At 49.2% G+C, this 19974-nt stretch overlaps 1 protein-coding gene across 6 annotated transcripts in view; it reads right to left on the bottom strand.

Moving 5' to 3' along the window:
* Nucleotides 1-19974, bottom strand: part of DCDC2C (doublecortin domain containing 2C) — a 110663-nt gene that overhangs the window by 24103 nt on the left and 66586 nt on the right. For 4 of the 6 annotated variants that reach the window (XR_014137383.1, XR_014137382.1, XR_014137380.1 and 1 more), the window contains 2 exons: nucleotides 16042-16105; nucleotides 2715-3169 (listed from right to left, as the gene is read on the bottom strand). Coding sequence is in view for 2 of the 6 variants with exons in the window: in XM_081795150.1 (XP_081651276.1) it covers nucleotides 3146-3169 (24 nt within the window). In the remaining 4 variants the exon portion in view is untranslated. Of the gene's footprint in view, nucleotides 1-2714; nucleotides 3170-16041; nucleotides 16106-19974 lie in introns of those variants that run through there. The other 2 variants (XM_081795150.1, XM_081795151.1) reach the window with 2 other exon arrangements.

Here is a 19974-nt window from a genome sequence, read left to right as displayed (position 1 = left end):
TTCTGTGTCTTCTCCTCTCTCTACCCCTCCTCTGCTCACACTCTGTGTCTCTCTGTCTCTCAATAATAAATATTTTTTAAAAAATAAAATTAAATAAAGTAAAAAATAAATACACAAATAAATACATAAAATGAAATTTTGCCATCTGCAACAACATGGATAAATCTAGAGGGTATAATGCTAAGTGAAATAAGCCAGTCAGAAAAAGACACATATCACATGATTTCACCCATAAGTGGAATTTAAGAAACAAAATAAATGAACAAAAAGGGGGAAGAAAGAGACAAACTAAGACACAGACTCTGAACTCTAGAGAACACACCCATGGTCACCGGTGGGGCAGGGGGTTGGGGAAACAAGTGACGGGGAGGAAGAGAATGCATCTCAGGATGAGCACTGAGTAAGGCACGGAAGTGTTGAATCACTATTTCGTACCCCTGAAACTAATACAGCACTGTATGTTGACTGCACTGGAATTAAAATTAAAAATAAAATAAATAAAATACTATAAAATAAAATAACCCTTCATCCATCATCTCCCATTCCAGCCTCGGCCCCACGTCTTCGCATGTACTAAGACACCATGGTATTGTTTGGGTCTGCATTCTCGTTCGATTTTAATACTGAACGACTCTCCGAAGGACCCCCCTGGGGGAGGTCCTCCCCTAAAACTAGGCCCAAAATATGAACATCATTGGATGAAGCAGTATCCACGTATCCGCGAAAATAAAACGAATCCATATCATGCCAGGATAGTACTAGGAATTTCAGAGAGCCTTGTTTCATGTGCTTCACACACTTACTCAATAAGGTTGAGTATTACAGTGGATTTAGAACTAATTTGGGGGGGGGGAAGAAAGGAAAGAAACACGTGAGTCTGAGCCCTGCCCCTGCCACCGAAAGGTACAGTCACACGGGACTCTGGCGGCCTCCGACCCCCATGGTGACCCACGACGTCTGCTGTGCCCTCCACCACCTCTGGGGGTGCCCGCAGCTCCAACATTCTCAGTTCACAGAAAACAGCTCATGCTTGGAAATGACACGTAAATGTTCAAGAGCATACGGTCAACGCAGGTGGCACCTAGACCAGACCAGCGGTTCTCAACCACTGCACCCTCTTCACGCGACGACATACACCAGGACAGCGGACAGAGACCCCAGGCAAAAAGGAGCAGAGAATGCTGTTGTAACGTTCTTTCTCAAGCACCAAAACGGGGACGACGCATGGAGCGACATCAACACCCACGGGCTCTCCACCAGAAACTCGTTAGCCAAAAAAAGCTAAAGATGAGACGGAGATGGTTTCCATTTGACCCCAATTCCCTCCTTAAGGAGTCGTAAATGCTACAGTCAAGTCCAACAACAAACCAAAAAATCCATAATGATGGCGACACAACGGCTTTCCTTTCTCCTTCCACACGTCAGCACTCTGTGACTAACCAGCGGTGCAGCACAGGTTTGATTTCTACCTGGACCCTGACAGTCTGAAAATCCTTGCTTCCATGTTGGTTCTGGCAGGTAAGAAGCTCAAATACAATAATGATCTTAGCAGAGAACCTGAGCGGAATGATCTGCTTGTCTTCTCTCACTTAATAACAAACAGAGGGGCGCCTGGATGGCTTGGTCGGTTGAGCGTCCGACTTCGGCTCGGGTCATGATCTCAGTTCCTGGGTTCGAGCCCCACATCGGGCTCTGTGCTGATGGCTCAGAGCCTGGAGCTGTTTCGGATTCTGTGTCTCCCTCTCTCTCTGCCCCTCCCCCACTCACACTCTGTCTCCCTCTGTCTCAAAAATAAACATTAAGGAAATAAAATAACAAACAGAAAAACAACCAAAATGAAATAACAGTAATAACATATTTTAGTGTGTCCAGCATTGTTCTAAGTACCTTAGAATAAGTATTATTGCTTTAGGGGCACCTGGGTGGCTCAGTCAATTGGGCGTCTAACTCTTGATTTTGGCTCAGGTCATGATCTCACAGTTCGTGGGATCGAGCCCCACATCAGGCTCCAAGCTAATAGCGTGGAGCCTGCTTGGGCTTCTCTCTCTCCCCTTCTCCCTGCCCCTCCCCTGCTTGCGTGCACTCTCTCCCCCTCTCTGCCCCTACCCCCCCCCAAAATAAATAAACCTTAAAAATAAAGTGTTATTGCTTTAAAATATCCCAAAAACTTATGAATTCGGTATTATAATTAGCCTCAATTTATGGAGGAGCAAACTGAGGCACAGACATAGTTCACACACTTAATGAGTGGAGAGGCCAAACTTGTATTATCTGACTTGAGAACCCATTCTCTTAATCACCAAAAATGTACCATTCCATGGGTTCTACTATCAATTTCTGACATATAAAGCATTTGTGTGTGTGTGATGTATATGTTTGTGCGTGTATATATATGTGCAATTATTATACGAAACCCTAATTCACTGTTAAACAGAAAAAAATTAACCATAGATAACTGTGTAAATAAATATGTGTCATTTTCAGGGCAACTGAGTCACCCGGAATACTAGATATGGACCGATGCTCTAAGAAATGAAGGTGTGAGCCAGGTGGTGATACACATTACGTCTCACTAATCACTTCCCTCCCCTCCCAGTTTTACTAAAATTCAGGGAACAGGGGAAGGAACTCCAGATGAATTTAGTCTTCATCGTTTTTTTAAACTTTGACCACCAAAATATGAAATGCACAATTTTAATATTGTACTAGCATACCTCTTTAGCATACCGTGAAATAAATGTCTAATTTTCTTTTCATTTGCCATACGATCCTTTCTAGCTTCTGCCTGTTATTCTTTACAACATAGCTGATAAGTTGTTTTCATGGCATTTGTTCAGTTTTTCCTCCGTGCGTCATCTCTTTTTGCCCCAACGATGGCTGTTCAGGTACGATGGTTCTCGTTTGTCGGGTATCTGTTCTTGGGATGATTGTGTCAAGGATGACTGTTCAGATGGTTCTCATTTGTCGGGTATCTGTTCTTGGGATGGCTGCCCCCAGGATGGCTGTTCGAGCAATTCTTGTTCTTCAGGCTTTTCTTCTGATCGTCCTGATGATGATTCTTCTCGTGATCGCTGTCCCGTTGGTGGTTGTCTTTGGTCTTCTATTTTCACTGGGGTTTCTCGTAGTACAGGTGTGTTTTTTCCCTCTAGAAGGTCATATGGTTCTTTTTCTCCAGTAAACAAAAATAAAACAAAATCACCAATAAACGTAGTAGCCATCTAAATCAAGTGAAATAAATCATAAAATAACAAACATAGCTACTATATCATCAATTTCATATCGATAGTGATAATATTAATAAAAATAATTCTCACATGGGCTATTACACGTCCAAGGTGCTTTACGTACATTATCACTTTTATTCTCACTTGGAAATAGAATCTTAAATAAGCATAAAATAGGTAGGATGTGCTAGAATCGGAGAAGGTCAAGAGAAGCCAGTATAAATGATGTGCTAATATTAATTAAATAGATGTAATCCACCAGTTGTTTAAAAATTGATAAACCACAGGAAAGACTCTTGTGTTTTCACTAACATAAAAAAGGCACTTTTAGTAAAATCAGAAAGGACGAATCAGAGTGCAGGAGAATCCAAAACCACTGTCTTTCTCCAGAAGAGGCACCAACACATGAAAACAACCTATGGAAGCAGGAAGATTATGAGGTACTTGGGAATCTGTCACTTGCCAAACCACATTCGTCGGTGATGGTACCATCTGTTCCTACGGCGAAACGTGCCATTGGGCACAGGGAATCAACGCTGCTTCTGCACACTGCAAACACCACTGCTGTACCTGCGGAATGGCGTCTTCAGCGAGAGGCCTCCCGGAACCTCCGAGAAGGCAGGAGTGTCAGCGGACATGCTTACCTGTTGCCTTCCCCCAAAACCTGTTCTTTCTCTCCTTCACGGAAGCAAGACCCAGGCCCCAGCCCAGAACCTCCAACTTCACCCTTGCCCCTCATATCCAACCTGTGGCCAAGTTTGGTCAATATGGTCAAATTCACAAGTCTTCCTGCAAAGTCCCTTCCCTGCGGCCCGGTCCCGTCCGGGCCTCCACCACAGAATATTGTGAATGAAGGTAACACTGTCACCTTGCCCTTCTCCCCTGATGGCCACATCATTATCTTAAACATCAATGCGATGATGTCACCCACCTGCTCTGACACACGAGGCCCCAGACCCTCAGAATGACACATCAGGCTGTGGCGGTGATGCCAGGGGCCGCCAGGCCGGCTCCCCTCCCCCATCCCTGGGGCGGAGCCACCAAAGACCCCTCCAGACCGCAGCCTCCACGCGGGGCCAGACGCCCATTCTGACCAAAGGGCCGTGAGACGAGATGCCCGCCGCTCTGGGCTGAGGAGGCGACGGCCTGAGGCAGCCTCCTCCCCGCCTCCTCCCCGCGCAAACCCCACCGTCACCTGTGGGGGACGGTGACGCGCCCAAACCGAGGCCCCCGCGTCACCGCTGGGGGGAGACACCCAGGGGAGCCTCCAGGCCTCGCTACACTTCGCGCGATCCAGAGAGAATCTCTGTGTAAAGTCCCCGACACTCCGCCCTCACGGGTCCCAGCCTACCCGGTAGGACCTAAAACCCACCTGAAATGGACACGCGCCTCCCGCCCCCACCGGTGCCGCGCACGCGCCTGTGGGGACCGCAGACCCCCGCACCTGCCGCGTGCGGCCACCGCTGCGCCCGTGGCACCTGCGGGCCCTTCTCCGCGGCGCCCGCTTGGCGGCTCCCCACGGACCGTCCACACCCCACCCGAGCCGCCCTCTCTCCTTCACGGCACCACCTGGAAGTCCCTGCAGCCCCTCCCCGGCCCAGACAGGCCCGTGTTCTCCTTCAGGGGCCTTCCACGGCACCCACACAACCTCCGCTTATGCATCCGCCCCCAACCCCGGTATCAGTGAGCTTCTCGGGCACAGCAAGTCCGAGCCTCACTCGCATGCACCCTCGGCGCCCAGCAAGTACCCAGCGCAGAACCGGCAGCTCCTCTGGGAGCCCTGCCCCGCAGCCCCCACCCCCCCACCCCCGACTTCAACAGTAATATTGGACGAGTCGCCTTCCCCTTTCTGGGTTTCAGTTCTTCCCTTCTTGAAAAATTGGGGTAAAAGTCTGAATCTTAAAAATGTAGGATTATGGAGACCAGTGAATGGAAGCAGACAGGGAGCTGTTAAAATCGACGGATACGTGATACGATAGTCACCGTGATCACATGCACGTTTAAACAGCAAAGGTGGGGTGGGGGACTAAGACGCACACGACTGTGTGTCCAAGGAAAGGCAGAGGCGGCGAGGGCCGGCGCCGGGCCGGCCGCGCTTTGCAAACCCCGGGAGCCATGCAGGCTCAGAAGCTCGGCGTCCTCCCGCGGGCGCCCTCCTGCGGGTGGGTGCGATCCCCGCTCACAGTCCGCCGCCCCCACTGGTCGCCAAGAGGCTGCCTCCCCCTCTTTGTTCTCCGGCACCCAGCTCAACCCCACAGGCCGAAGGTACTCAGAAAATGTTTGATAAATGAAAGAGGGCAATAAAGAATGAATGCACCAGCCATCCCCTAGCCCTGCAAACAAGGCAATCCTAAAAGCAGAGAAAATTAGAACGTGCAAGGTTAAAAATAGAACGAAGATATCAAAGCATGTTTACGGGTAATGTATTACCATAAAATGTAATATAAAATTACATTAAATATTAATGTAACATAAAATACTATATGCGTTATGTTAATATATAATAAAACGTGATTTCAAAACGCCCTGAGCTCTCCTTGCCTCTCAAATGCAATCGCCGGTGGGATATTGCTAGTGTCACATACGCGTGCTGTATTTTCCTTCAGGACTGAACCCCCGATCCAAGAGACCTCTAATAACGGCTACAAATGGGTCACTTAGGGGCACGTATTCACTTATTGGTCTGAAGTCTCCTGTCTGAAACCCGTACTTCGTGTTACAAGTTTCAGGAGCTTTATTTTTTCTCTTCCCTACTTTTTTTTTTTTTTCCAACTATCGCGAGGGTACGCAGTGAAATATTAAAGCAATTCCACGAACTGTGAGCCGACAGACAGCGCCACCCTATGGTGACGTCCAAACCTGCACTTGTTAAGTCACCTCGAAACCGAGCCATGTAAAATGCAGCTTAGAGGGGTCCCTGCTTAGTCAGGAAGGAGTAAGTCGTTTGTTCAAAGCCACGTAATCCGAGCGGAAGGCTGCCTGTAAACAGATGGCCGTGGACGGCCAGGTCAGGCTGGGGCAACGCATAAAGCGACCTGCTTCGGACATTTTCAAAAGGGAAAACTCACAAATGGACAAAGTGAGCCCAGAGCAGCCATCCGCACGGGTCATACACACCCCGTAAGCGATCATCGATAATTCACTCTCTTACCAGGAAACGGAACCACTTTTTTATTCTCACTGAGGGTCCTGAGAGATGATAAAAAGAGAGAAACATCCAGATATTAATCAACGGACCAACGGGTTTACATATTACGAGATTTAGATGTAAGAGCTAAAAGAATTGCTGGAATATTCCCATGGTGACTGGCTTTGAGAGAATTTAGAGCCAATTTCAGTAAAAGGATAATCACGCATTATTACGCAGGAAGTCATGCCAACACTAGGTAAATTGTAGTTTCTGAGATTACAGGGCAACTGGCAAAATTGTGATCTTATTTTTCTTCCTCTGAGGAAAAAAGGCCTTTAGTGACGGTGTTCTTTGCTCTTCAACTGTTTCCTCATGTGGTTTCATCGAGGGCAGTTGGGGGCATAGGTGGTGTTTCCCTGGCTCCACACGAGATTTAGGAGGTAACAGAGTCTCTCCCGTTACACCAAGTAAACTGTAAAATGCAGGCGTTGGGTGCACCCTCCGAACAACCAGAAAATGTAAACCAGCTCGACTTACACAGCAGCTGTTTTTCAAAAACCCCAGGAGTAAATAGCAATAAAAATAGAACACTCGGTCTAAAATGAAAAACGCTAAAAGTAGACACGTATGACTTATGTCAACGCTTGCAAGGTATAACATGCTAATCCACGCGGTACGACGTCAATGAAGGCAATCCAGCTTCTGCGGATCTGCCCCATTTAACATCTTATCTGGCAATTTTGCGTTGGCTTCGGGGATTGGGAGGTTTGTGCCATCTCTGCCGATTCACGCACGTAGCGTGAAAATATCTGTTCCGTTATAGATGCGTGCTTCTAAGTGTAGCTCTGTGTCAAGGTTTCCACTGGCGTGAGTAACACAGAAATACCTTTGCTAATAAGCGCTTCAGTCAACTTGAACTCCGGGGCCAGACAGCTAGACTGAAGGCCTGACATTTTGGCGAGCAGGATGAAAAAGATATACAAGAGCAGCTGGGGTTGCTGACAGCCACTGGAGGAAGAAATTCGAGAAGCTGTTACAAGATTTGATTGGAGAGATTAAACTGCCAACAGCAGCAGCTGGGGAGTCTGAAAATCGGGGCAGAGGAGAGTGAACGAGAACCAGGACTTTCAGGAGAAGGCTGGTTGCGACGACATCGCAGGTGGTCAGAGACCACCGGGAACCAGACGCACCACGACAGCTGGATGAGTTCACAAAGACCCCCACCTTCGTCCACAAAGAACTCCATCACTCGTCTGCTTTACTGCATAATGTGACTTGAGTGTGCCATGCGTAGAGTCGTCAGCGCTTGCCTTGAAGACTCCTGTCCGCTTGCACTTAGCTTAGTGACTGCCGGAATACACGGCAGCTGCTGGTTGTGAATTAAGATGTCAGGCTCAAATTGGTGAAAATAAATCCAGCGTTTGGGTTTAAGGTATAATTCACTCACGGTAAGTTAGAAGCCCAGAGTTAGGTAGCATTTAACTTTCATATTCTGTAACGATTACCTAGCCGTCTGATTTCTCTGTGGGCTGGAATGTTTTCGAATAAAGTAGCAAAGGCATTTTCCAAGTCCTTAGAGGGAATTACAAGTTAAATCAAAAAATAGTTTGAATTCACGGCGTCTCCGATAGTGGCTTGAAGGACGCGTCTCCCCCTGGCGACCCGGAATAACAAACAGGTTAGCCTAATGAGCCCGCCTGCAGCCAATATAGACATTTTTACTCTTAAAATAATTTTAATTTTCAGTATTCAAATGTGCTTATGATAGAAAATTGGGAAAGCAGAGCAAAGCCCCCCAAAATGGAAATAAATTGAAGTCACAGACCCGCCACCCTCTGTTAGAAGTTGTAATCCACGCCAAGGGTGGCAATGGGGAATAAGAAATTGTCTGATTTTGTAGCCTTGGGATAAACTTCCAGAGGCGATTTTGCTGGCTCAGAGGTACAGAAGCTTCAAAGTGCCCCGCAGAAGAGATTACCCAAGTCATACCCTCCTGAGGACACAGTCTCCCCCGCAGTGTCCCCAGGTGGTGGCGGCTGTCTCTCCCGCATGCTTGGAGGAGGGGACGGGTCCTCCTCACTCCTCACTGCCATTTCTAGACCTTCAGCCCTTCCTCCTCCCTCTTCATAGCCCATGTCATCAGACTCTTCCTCCCACCCATGTTCCTTGGAGTGGCCATGGCCCTCCCTTCCTGACCCCCCAGCCCGCAGCCCTTCTCTCCCCCTAACAGAGCCCCCGTCACTGTCCTTGGGGATCTCAGCGGCCACTCGAGACACACCTTCCAGTGTTGGCCTCTCAGCTCTACAGCCCCATCCCATCCAGCGACCCTGTTTTCTATCCTTCTCCTGAGACCACACCTTGGGCCTCGTCTTTCCCACACAGGGTAACGACCCGTGTCAACTTCACTCTCCAATCCTGACAGAGCTCCAATCCTCTCTTCACCCAGCTTCACCTGGTGTTAACATCTTACACAACCAAGGTACGTTTATAAAAACTAAAATCAACAGTAAGACAACGCTGCTTCACTACAGACTTGATTTGGAATTCACCAGTGTTTCCATTCATATCCCTTTGCTGTCCCGGGATCCAGTCCTCAATAGCACCTTGCAGTCAGTCCCCGCGTCTCCTAGTCTCCTCCAAACTGTCACAGCTTCTCGGTCCTTCCTTATTTTCCACGACCGTGACACTTTTCTTGAAGAGTACCGGTTGGGTATTCTGTAGAATGTCCCTCAGTTTGGTGTAACTGATGTTTTATCAGGAATAGACTGGAGTCATGGCTTTGGAGGAACACTACTATTCTACTACACTGCTAGAGAGAAGCAGAGCCCTTCTCACCGCCTCATAGCAAGACATCTAGTACATTATTTATCACTGATGGTATTAACCTTGACCCCTCAGGCCGGTGCTGCCTGCCAGATGTCTCCACTCTAAAATTTTCCCATGTTTTCTTTCAAAGATTGAAAACCAAGGACTTTGTCCTTACCTTTTATTTCACAGCTAAAAAAGAAGACCCGGGTGGTGACGGGAGCGGAACCTCCTCAGAAGAGAAATTGCAGGGGAAATGGGGAGACTGGATCTTTCGGGTCCCTTCCTAGACTAAATTCCAGCCATGTTGTAAGCTACTTATTCTTTTCTTCCTACCGATGAATACGTGTCACCATCTCGTTTGAAAGAAACCACGACACATATGCCACAGGCCTTATTCCTGTGAAATTTGCCAAGAAATTCAAGCAAAGTATACGGTGCAGGCAGGGGAGATGCGTTCCTGGACCGCGCAGGGATATTAAGGGTTTCATCCCGAGCATCCGCTTGGTGCACAGAGACCGGAAGATGCCACCCAAAGGACCAGTCGAAATCAGGTGTGCGGAGACGGCTGGCAACCAAGTCAAGATCCCGATGACGGTGAGTCGCAGCAGGAAGGGGCCCCTCGGCCAGGCCGGGAGACGCAGGTGCCTCTACACAACACATGCATGCAGAGCTACAGAGCTCGGGGAAGCTCCCAGGGATGAGAGCGCACGATGAAGAATTGCCCTACGTCTGTTTACAGTTTAGAGTTTTCGATACACCTTCACGTCACTTTTCTCATTGAATATCACAACAGGGCCGCGTGCCCTCGATTCCGTAGATGAGCAAAATAACGTTCAGAGTCTGAGTTACTTGCTCGGATGCCGCGGGTACCAGGGGCAGGGCGGGCGCCCGACCCCAGCGTGCTCCGTCCGGCACGCCTCCCCCTGCGCCCATGGCCGACGAAGCGATTAAGGTTCATTTGAATGCTCACTTCCTCTGGTTAACACTTTGCTTCTCCTTATCAATTCCCAAATATTTTAAAAATAATTTTTAGGTCGTTACATATTAATGTTCTCTTATCAGTTTCAATCTATGCCATGACCGCTTCTCCAAGATCATCTTGGAGAAGCGATGTCAACAAACAGAAGGAAGGACACCCTGTTTTCGTGGCCCTCAGGAAGACAGGGAAATGGCCCCTCTCCCTGCACCCCTGTGTATAAGGCACAGTCTCCCATCGCTAATGGAGAAAGGCGCCATACAAATTCAACTTGTTTTATGAACACCAAGACATCTCTATGAACTTGGAAGATCATTTAATCAGCTAAGGTTACGTATCCTACAAAACCGGAGAGGGGCTTCCTATTCAGGCATGCCTCGTGTCACTGTTGCAACTTTCCTTTATTGCACTTTGCAGACGCTGGGGTGTTGTTCGTTTGTTTGTTTTCAAATTGAGGGTTTGTGGCTACTCTGAGTCAAGCATGTCTGGTGACATCACTGTTCCAACAGCACTGGCTCACTCCGTGTCTCCGCGTCACATCTGGGTAATTCTTTCAATATTTCAGACTTTTTCGTTACTGTCATATGTGTGATGGTGATCTGTGGTTATGACTCACTGAAAGCTCAGAGGATAGCATTTTTAGCAATAAAGTATTTCTTGAAGTATCTATACTGTTTTTTTTTTAGACATAACGCCACGGCACGCTTAAGAGGCCCCAGTGTGGTGTAGACGTAACTTTTACACACAGTAGGAAACCAAAACCTTCATCTGACTTGCTGTATTGCAGAATTCACTTTAGTGGAGTATTTGCTTTATTGCAGTGGTCTGGACCCAAACCACAGTATCTCCTAAGAATGACTGTCGACCAAATACCAGACGGGAATCGAGTTCTGCTAGCCCAAGAAGGAGGGGTCTTAGATTCTCAGAATCAACTTAGGTTTAGCGGTAAGGAAAGCATCTAAGGAGAAAAAAGTATAGTGAACACTTTTCTCTAGGATTACTTGGACCTAGTCCTGTCTGAAGGCAAAGACTGGGTTCAAAACTCAAGCAACCCCCGGTGAATGAGCGTCAGTCCCGCCGCACAGCCCAAGGGACCACTGAGCTCTCGTCCCCCATGGCAGCTGTCCCCACGGCCACCCTCCCGGGCCCTCCAGGCAGCCTCAGCACAGGCAGCACCATGGAGGGATGGGGCGGCTTCTCTGCACACGCTCGTCAGCCGAGAAGAGCCGTCAGAAGGAGCCGAACCACACTCCAATTTCACAGTTCAGCCCGACTCAAACCCAACCGAAAGGGAGCACCTCCTCTTAACCAATTCCACCCGCCTCTTTCTGGGGCCCCTGGGGCCAATCTGAGTTGACACAGCAGGTCCGGAGTTACCTCCGAATGCCTGGTGCTCAGTCCCCTGTGCACCATGTTGTGGAACTAAGCGTCATTTCATACTTGCGTAAAAGATCACAGGACATCACTAAATGAATGTGCCAAAAAATGAAACCTCTCAAGCAACAGCACTCATAACATACAGAATGGAAAGACATGGCACTCGTGGAGTTGCTGCCTACCAAACATCTCAGACCACACAGAAGCACGTAGACGCGCCGACGGGTAAACGGGGAAGCCCAAATCAGGGGCCAAACACCAAGCCAACCGCTTGCTTCTCTCTCAGTCTTCCTTATCCTTGGTCAAATAAGATGTGTATTCAGTGGAATCATTTTCTGCTTGGTTAGCATCCTCCCCTACAGACCAGGGCTGGCCTCACAGGCCTACTCGGCCTTACCGTCAGAGCCCCGTCACTTCCTTCCCACCCCCTTCCCAAGAGTCAGCTCGTTCTAAGATGGCCTCCAAGCACAAAGGAAGCTGGGCGCCACTGAACTTCACACTATGGGGTAGATAACTGGCAACAGCTCCTGGAGCAGAGGGCTTCTCCACTGGCCACCCACAGGAAGAGAGAAAAGCGGGGAAGGACCCACTGAGGGGTGGGGAGATGGGAAGGGCTGTGAGGGCTGCGCGGGGTCGCTCTGATCAAAGTCATAAAACAGCAGCCTGGTTCAGGCAAGTCAGTCCCCTGGCTTTACCCAAAGATAGTGAAATGAAACTTTAAAAATAAGTCATCGTGATTCATTTTTCCAGGGCAGGGTAGGGTACCATCACAAGTCAAAGGAGGCTGTGAAATTAGGCCACGTTTAAGAAAAGCCCAGAAAGTCACAGTGTACTTTTGAACCAAAAATGTGTCGATCCAAAAGGCAAGCCGGTCCCGGGGTACGTGCTCTCTGCGGTTTGGGAGGCCCTTCCCGCCTGCTGGTCCCACCGTCCCCACCAACCGCCAGTGGCTCTTTGAATGACAATCCATAAGTTACGACTGTATCTTAAATGATTCCTAAGTTTCCAGACTGACTAAAATCATAGGAAGAAAAAAAAAAAGACACGCAAGGAAGCCTCCGGAGAGCGTGAGAGTCTGGCCTGGCCACGCGTCGCCCGGTGCCTGCCGAACTTCAGCACACGGGGGAGCGCCCGGCGAGGGGCCCCGTCTCACCGAGGCTGCGAGAGCAGGTGTCTGAGCCAGGCACCCGGGCGCTGAGCGGTGCTGTGCTCTTTCCCTGACTGCCCCTGGAGCTGTGAGCACTTTGAAGCAAAGTAACAAGGCTGAAAAACCACAGTGGAAAGACACCGGTCTTTTTTTTCGGATTCTTTTGTTCCTTCACTTTGAATATCCCTCTACTTCCCAATTCTCAAAACAAGCAAAGATAACAGCAACAGAACACAGCCCAAAATGACTCCCAGTGAGATAAAACAAATGAGATTATTATCACCTTGAATTAAACTCAGGGACTTCAGACGGCCTCATTCCCCCAGAAAAACGAAACGTGCAAACTCTGACAAAATGCAGGCAGGCACGGCGCTGTTCTGGGAGCAAGGGTTAGAACCGGCCAGAAGTCCAAGACTTCGTGCACCTGCTTGCACGGGAGTCGATAGGACGGACGGCCACTAACAGCCACAAGCACTCAGTGGGGAAGGTGACATTTTTTCAGTGAGGTATGAAATGGGCTCATTGCCTTCTCCCAAATAAGTCACAATTTCTGGTGGCCTCAGATTGGCTGATTAACTCCAACAGCCCTGTGTAACGTACTCGGGTGAAAAACCGCCCAGAGACCTTAAAGCTGTTGTTGAACCACACATCTATTGAGTGGAGCCCAAAGGTAACCTGGTCACTTGGAAACAAACTGGAGGGGTCATAAAAATCACTCAAAGCCACCTCATCAGGTGATCCGGGGCTGGCATCAGGGGTAAACCCACCGCAGACCAGAGCCAGTTCCCTGGGGGAGCTGGCCCACCCAGCACGGTGCCTCATCGGCTATGGGTGGGGGGGAGGGGGGAGGTAGAGGGAGGAGAAATGGGTTTGCTTGAATTTCTGCTGTTTCTTCTGTCACCTGTGTCACCGAGGACAAGACAGCTAGTCATTCTGTTCTCTGTGAAATGAGGATTGTCACCTGGCAAGGGGATTGAAATGAAAATAAAAAGGAAAAGGAAATGTCTATGAAGGTATTTTGGAATCTGTGCATAATTTTAAAGCGCCGTTAAAGCAGATGGTTCAATATACATTTCATATACTTAAGGCTCAATAAACGCCTGCAGCACTTAATAGGGTTTTTTTTAAAGTACTCAAGACCTTGACCGCAGGGGAAGGGCACAGGAGGGGCTGGCAGCGGGAGACAGGTTAGGTGTTGCTCACTGAGACTTCTCCCTGTCATGAACTGTCACCTGAAGAGCATCCTTCAAATAAACAGCAAATAACAAGGGTGCCTGGGCGGCTCAGGCGGTTGAGTGTCCGATTTCGGTCCGATTTCGATCTCACGATTCATGGGTTCAAGCCCGGCGTCGGACTCCGTGCTGACAGGCCTGGAGCCTGCTTCCGATTCTGTGTCTCCCTCTCTCTCTGCTCCCCCACTCATCCTCTTTCTCCCTCCCTCTCTCTCTCTCTCTCAAAAATAAACATTAAAAAAATTTTTTAATTCAAATAACAAAAAGAGACACAGTGGCTCAGACCCATATTCCACACCCGAAGGGACGCTTGGGCCTGACTTACGAGGGGCGCCCCGGGGGTTCCCTTCTGGTCACCAGGTGGCGATCTGGGGCCCTCGTGGATGCTACACCTTCCAGTTTTAGCATCTGGGAGAGAACCATTTTCTCTTCCAAACAAAACAAAACAAAATTCCCCCATTATCTTGTTGGCACTCATCATACTCAATATGATTTTTCTCTTAAGTTATCAAAAACCATAGAAACTCAAATGGTAGCCATTCCTGAACATTCAGGGGAGTTTCTGTTTTCCTGACATCCAATAGGAATTGTTGTTGAGAGATTTCAATCGTGGAAATACAAACAATTATAATGAAAATGTATTAATCTTTATTTTTTAGGTTTATTTGTTTATTTTGAGAGAGAGGGCCCACACACAAGCAGGGGAGCAGCAGAGAGAGAGGGAGAGAGAGAATCCAAATCAGGCTCCACACTGTCAGCACGGAGCCCCACGTGGGGCTGGAACCCACGAACCGTGAGGTCATGATCTGAGCCGAAATCAGGAGTCAGTTGCCTAACTGACCGAGCCCCCCAGGCGGCCCTATAATGAAAATTTTAAATTGAACCCCCAAACAGAATAAGGTAGAATGGGTTCCAAGCCAGCCTGTGTCCCTCACTGATTTTGCTCCCAGCCTACAGACGGGAAGTCGTATAGAAAGTCAGCTGACACGAAGAACCTCACTACCGTCACGGAGCCTGAAAACCACCGACGCTCCTACGGTCCAGCCTTGCTGGTCCCCAGACACCGCCCCCTCTGTTCCATAGTGGCTCTATCGAACACGAGCCCGGTGCTCTCCACCTCCACACCTTGAACCTTCAAGGCTCTCGTGAGAGCTAGTTTATGTTAAAAATGGGTAATGCTAAGAGAAGTCAGCCAGTGAGATGGGATGGTGACAGCTGGCCCACCGGACCAGGGAGTTTGGGCTCCCCTACTCCCTACGAGCCAGCAGAGCTCCCTCCGGCCTCCCCTGCAGTCGACACCCCTCTGTCTCCCTGCAGGGGGAGCGATGCTTGGGTCCTTCCACGTGGGTCCACGGAAGGAACGGGGGAAACAGACAGTGCTAGGTAATCCCTACTGCGAGGTACCCTCAGAAGGCGTTCCTGTCTCAGGAACTGGGATCGCCACACTTTAAAGGAACAAAGGGCTGCAGGTGGTTTGTTTTGGGGACTAAATTACACCCAGAGAGCACAGTAGTTACTGATAAAGATCCGAGGCACAATCCGTGGCTGTGGAATGAACTGCCCACAGATCCGAGACCTTCAGATCCCAGAAGGCACACCGTCGGAGTCCTGCTACATCACAATTCAGAAACAGGAAATGACACGTGACCTTTTGGAAAGGACTCCTACCCACTCTATGCCTCGGTTTCCTCATCTGGAAAACACCCAGTTTACATGACGAAAAGACAAGTAGTTAATACGTCCGTAGGATTTTTACACTTTGCAAAGCATTTCCCAAGCATTATGTCATTTCATACAGTAATATATCATTTCCCACTCTCCATGGCTAGCATGTTACATCAGGAAGTCATATACATCAAACTACTTTCAAAAACACAAATCTAAAAAATTATGATTATAAATAAACAGCTATGAAAAAAATTAGGAAACAATTTAAAATTTGGTGATGTTATTGGGTTTTGGGGGGGGCAGAAGGAAATGGTGGGCAAGAAGTAAGACCTATCGAATATCTTCTGCATATTTTAAGTATATTTCAAGAGACAAATTTGACTAGCCGTTTACAACAGGATCATACAAGTACCCGCACCCATGGCCGAATTTCTACAGAATACACACATTGCGATTTCTTCCACATCTACGTGACATACCTTTTTCCTTTGTGCTGTGTCTTAAGGAAAACCTTTTCTTAAAAGACGTTCGTGAATTGTCTTCCTGAAATAGAAACCATCAGTGTTAGCTGAAACTTTTCTCTCTGAGCTATAAACAGAGGTCCTCAGGAGCAGAACACTCAGCTACAACCAAACCCTGGGAACTGAAGTTTGCAAAAAAGGTTAGTCCCCTGGAGATATCAGCGCACTCGACAATGATTTGCCAAAACATGGCAGCCCGTGCTGGAAGGCCAGCTACCTTTCCACGAAATGGCAGGTGCACCTTTACTCTGGCCTTGCCTGCAAGTCCAGACGGAGACAAATGAAGCCCACGGATCACCACGGATGAGAAAATCTCCCCCCGTCTGACCTCAGGGTCCAGCCCCAGTCTGTTGGATTCTTCACTCAACAGTAGTTCAGGGACCAAGCTGGACACCGGGACCCACAGACCCAGCTCATACACAGATTCCTGTGGGTCACTAAGGTTTTCACCACCAATCACGTCCTCCCCAACACGTCCCATATCAAAAATGAGCCAGCTGTTCTCTGGAATGTGAAGAACTGGAAAGAGAGTCTCTCCTATCCCAACAACAAGACAAAGTGAGATAATGTATGAAATTACAATTTTCTAGAAGTCATCAGAGAGTTGGGATCACGGGGAAACCAACTAGCCCAGAACTGAAGGACAGACAGATTCCGCCAAGGAGAGACGGGGCCTGAGTGCTGGCTTCCCTGGGGCAGAGCGTGGGAGGAAGACAGGGGTAAGAAGGTTTCAGGCTTGGATCAGAGTGGGTGCGGCAGGCCTGAGGGCACACAGCCAAGGCTCCCTGGACACATGACTGGTTCCACAGCAAGGGCAGGGAAAACAAGAGGGGCCTGGAGGCACTCGCAGTAACAGAAAAAAAGGAAGCTCTTAAACAGAACACGTCAAAGCAACGTGTCAAAGGGACCTGGGAGCCGGGCTGAAGGAATTACGGTCCAAAACAGGAACAATGAGAACGACAAATAATGCCACACTGGATTACAGCCCGAAGCAGAAAATAAATAGACAGGAATCCATCACAGTATGAATAAATGCTTGGATAAATAAATAACCGAATCGGAGATAAGAAGCAAATTTTCCTTGTGGGAGAACTCCAAAGAACAGATTCATAGACTAAGCTTTGCCTCCTGGAGGTGGTGGTGAATTCACTTTACTTCCTTTGGAGGTGAGACTTAGCAATTCACTTCCAACACCACAGAGTAGGAAAGGGATGAATGGTAAGTTGACAGAGGAGAATCTGACAAACACTAGGCCACTAAGGAATGAAGGTTGCCATTATTGGGGACATCACACGAGTGTCCCCAGTATGATACCAGGAGGCCACTTCACCTCTATGGCATTCTTTCTAAAACCCCAGCCTGATCGTGAGAAGGCGCCACCGGGGGACACATTATGGGGCCTGCCTTAGCCTGATATCAAACCAAACAAAGCCTTCTCGAGAAAACTGCAGACTAATAACCTCAAAAACAGACACAAGGATCTTTCACACATATGACACATCCAATCTAACCATACATAAATAAAGATCTAAAATACATAAAGAAAAAAATGTATCAGGAACAGGTGGGACGCCAACGTGGCGCAGCTGCTTAGGGAAACTGTGTCGGTCTTTATTTAGCAAAGTTAAATATGCTCTTACCCCAAGACCCGGCAATCTCACTCCCGGGGATTTACCCCATCTGTGCGTCAACGACCAGAGCAGCTCTTTTTAAAACTGCAAAAATCTGGGGGCGCCTGGGTGGCGCAGTCGGTTAAGCGTCCGACTTCAGCCAGGTCACGATCTCGCGGTCCGTGAGTTCGAGTCCCGCGTCAGGCTCTGGGCTGATGGCTCGGAGCCTGGAGCCTGTTTCCGATTCTGTGTCTCCCTCTCTCTCTGACCCTCCCCCGTTCATGCTCTGTCTCTCTCTGTCCCAAAAATAAATAAAAAACGTTGAAAAAAAATTAAAACTGCAAAAATCTGGGAACAACCCAATGTCCTTGATCTGGTGAATGGACGAACGCACAACGCTGCATCTGTAGGATGGAATACCACTGAACGAAGAGGGACCGCTGGTTGGTACCTGCAAGACAGGTGAGCCCCGCAGAGGCCGCTTTCAGGCGGCAGACTTGAGCCGTGGAGACCTGAGTAAAGTAGAAGGGCCCACGGTGACGGCCAGGCCGAAAGCCAACACGCTCAGCGGGCGACCCAGTTCGAAACAGCCATAGGTCCCAGCCGACCAATGGGCTACATACAACCAGGCCCGGGTACTAGGAAAGGAGCATTCCATACGTCCCCAAGCCTCCTCACTTTCCCCCCTTCACCAGAGCCCCCGCTCCCGACCACCGCCTCCTGGCAGACAGCCTCCCCTTTGCAGTCCCAATGCTGCTCCCTGATAGCACGTTTCAACAAACTTCTATCTCCCTTGTTCTGCCTCAGGTGAGTCCCCTCACAGCCCAGACCGCCGGCCACCGCCCAATCGGTTCACCCCACAAATCCCACACACATCACGGTAAGTGGAAAACACACTCCCAAGAGAACAAACCGCACACTTCTGTTCTGTGACTCTGTGCAAAAGGCAGGACCTCAGGACAGAAAACCCACGGGTGGTGGCCAAGTCATGTGGGAGGGGAGAAAGGACAGGTGGTCGACGACGAGGGACCGAGGGACAAGCGGGAGCGGGGGTGCTGATGTCCCCCATACTGGACTACGTTGCCAGTTACATGACTGCGTGTGTCCCCAACTCCTAGAACACCCCACTGGAAAGGCGAGGGTCACTGTACATAAATTACACCTCAGTCTCTACAAAGGAGAGAAAATGGGCCCAACAAAGGAAGAACGGTATGACGTGGAGACTCGGGTGATTCTTCCCGCCGATCGGAATCATAAAACCAAAGAAATCACTATGTCATTAAAAGCAGCTCTGGGTCCTTGGAAGAGCCAGGGCAGGACAGACGGAAAACGACTCTCTGTCCACGGGGGGGCGGCGGTCCCCTGCGTCTGCCGCTTCTGGCTGCAGAAAATCACAGCTTTTCTGCCCGGGTTGGCAGAAGGTGGCCACTCGGAGCGGCCGAACACCTGGAAATTTAAGGACGCAATTCTGGAAGCGGGGAAGTTGAGGAAGGATGGAGATCCTTCGTCTGGGTGGAAAGCCTGCCGCGCTCTCTTGCTCGCCGCTAACTGTGTCCGTTTGTCAAAACCCCCGGATCCCCGTGGGTGTAAACTATACCTCAACAACACCGCTAAAAACAGATTCACTCTCGGAGGAAACGAACCTCAGGACAATACCTCTGGTGCTGGTGAGCCGAGCCTGCGAGAAGGGGTCCGCACAGCCACATTTACAACGGCAGAAGGAGCAGAGGACACGGGAATCCGGGGGCTCAGAGCACGCCCCCCGTGACCTGAGATCTAGAATGCCCAAAACAGCGCTTGACGTCATATGACGTCACAAGGCCACGTGTGCAAGTTCACGTGCTCTGCCCGCGGAAAGTGTGTCCCCCCTGGGAGTCCACTGGTGCAATTCCAGCAAGTTTCCCTCTGCCTCTTGCCCACGAGCTGGTCGGGAGCGAGCAAACAGACAACAGGAGGAGCTTCTATTGCCACAGAGAGAGAAGGCAGGGAAAACCATACAAAGTTCACAGGAGACCCCAGAAAGCACAGCGGGAGCCGCTTTGCGAACAGACAGAAGCCTGGGGGCTCGCTCCTCTCTGGAAACACCAAACGACACAGCAAAGGGATTTGCCGTGTGCAAAATGAAGGCTGGTTCATCAGGAGACAGGATTTTCAAAATGAAGAAATTGTGGCTTAACTACAGAGGCATCGCATAGAGGGAAAATCGCTTTTGCAAAACTCAGCATGGCTTAAAAATGAGAGATAAGTGAGATATTTCTAGATTTGCATTTGATCACTGTTC

Source organism: Panthera onca, chromosome A3, assembly GCF_046562875.1.
Source record: "Panthera onca isolate mPanOnc1 chromosome A3, mPanOnc1 haplotype 2, whole genome shotgun sequence".
Classification (NCBI taxonomy): Eukaryota; Metazoa; Chordata; class Mammalia; order Carnivora; family Felidae; genus Panthera; species Panthera onca.
This window is presented reverse-complemented; position numbering and strand designations above follow the sequence as displayed.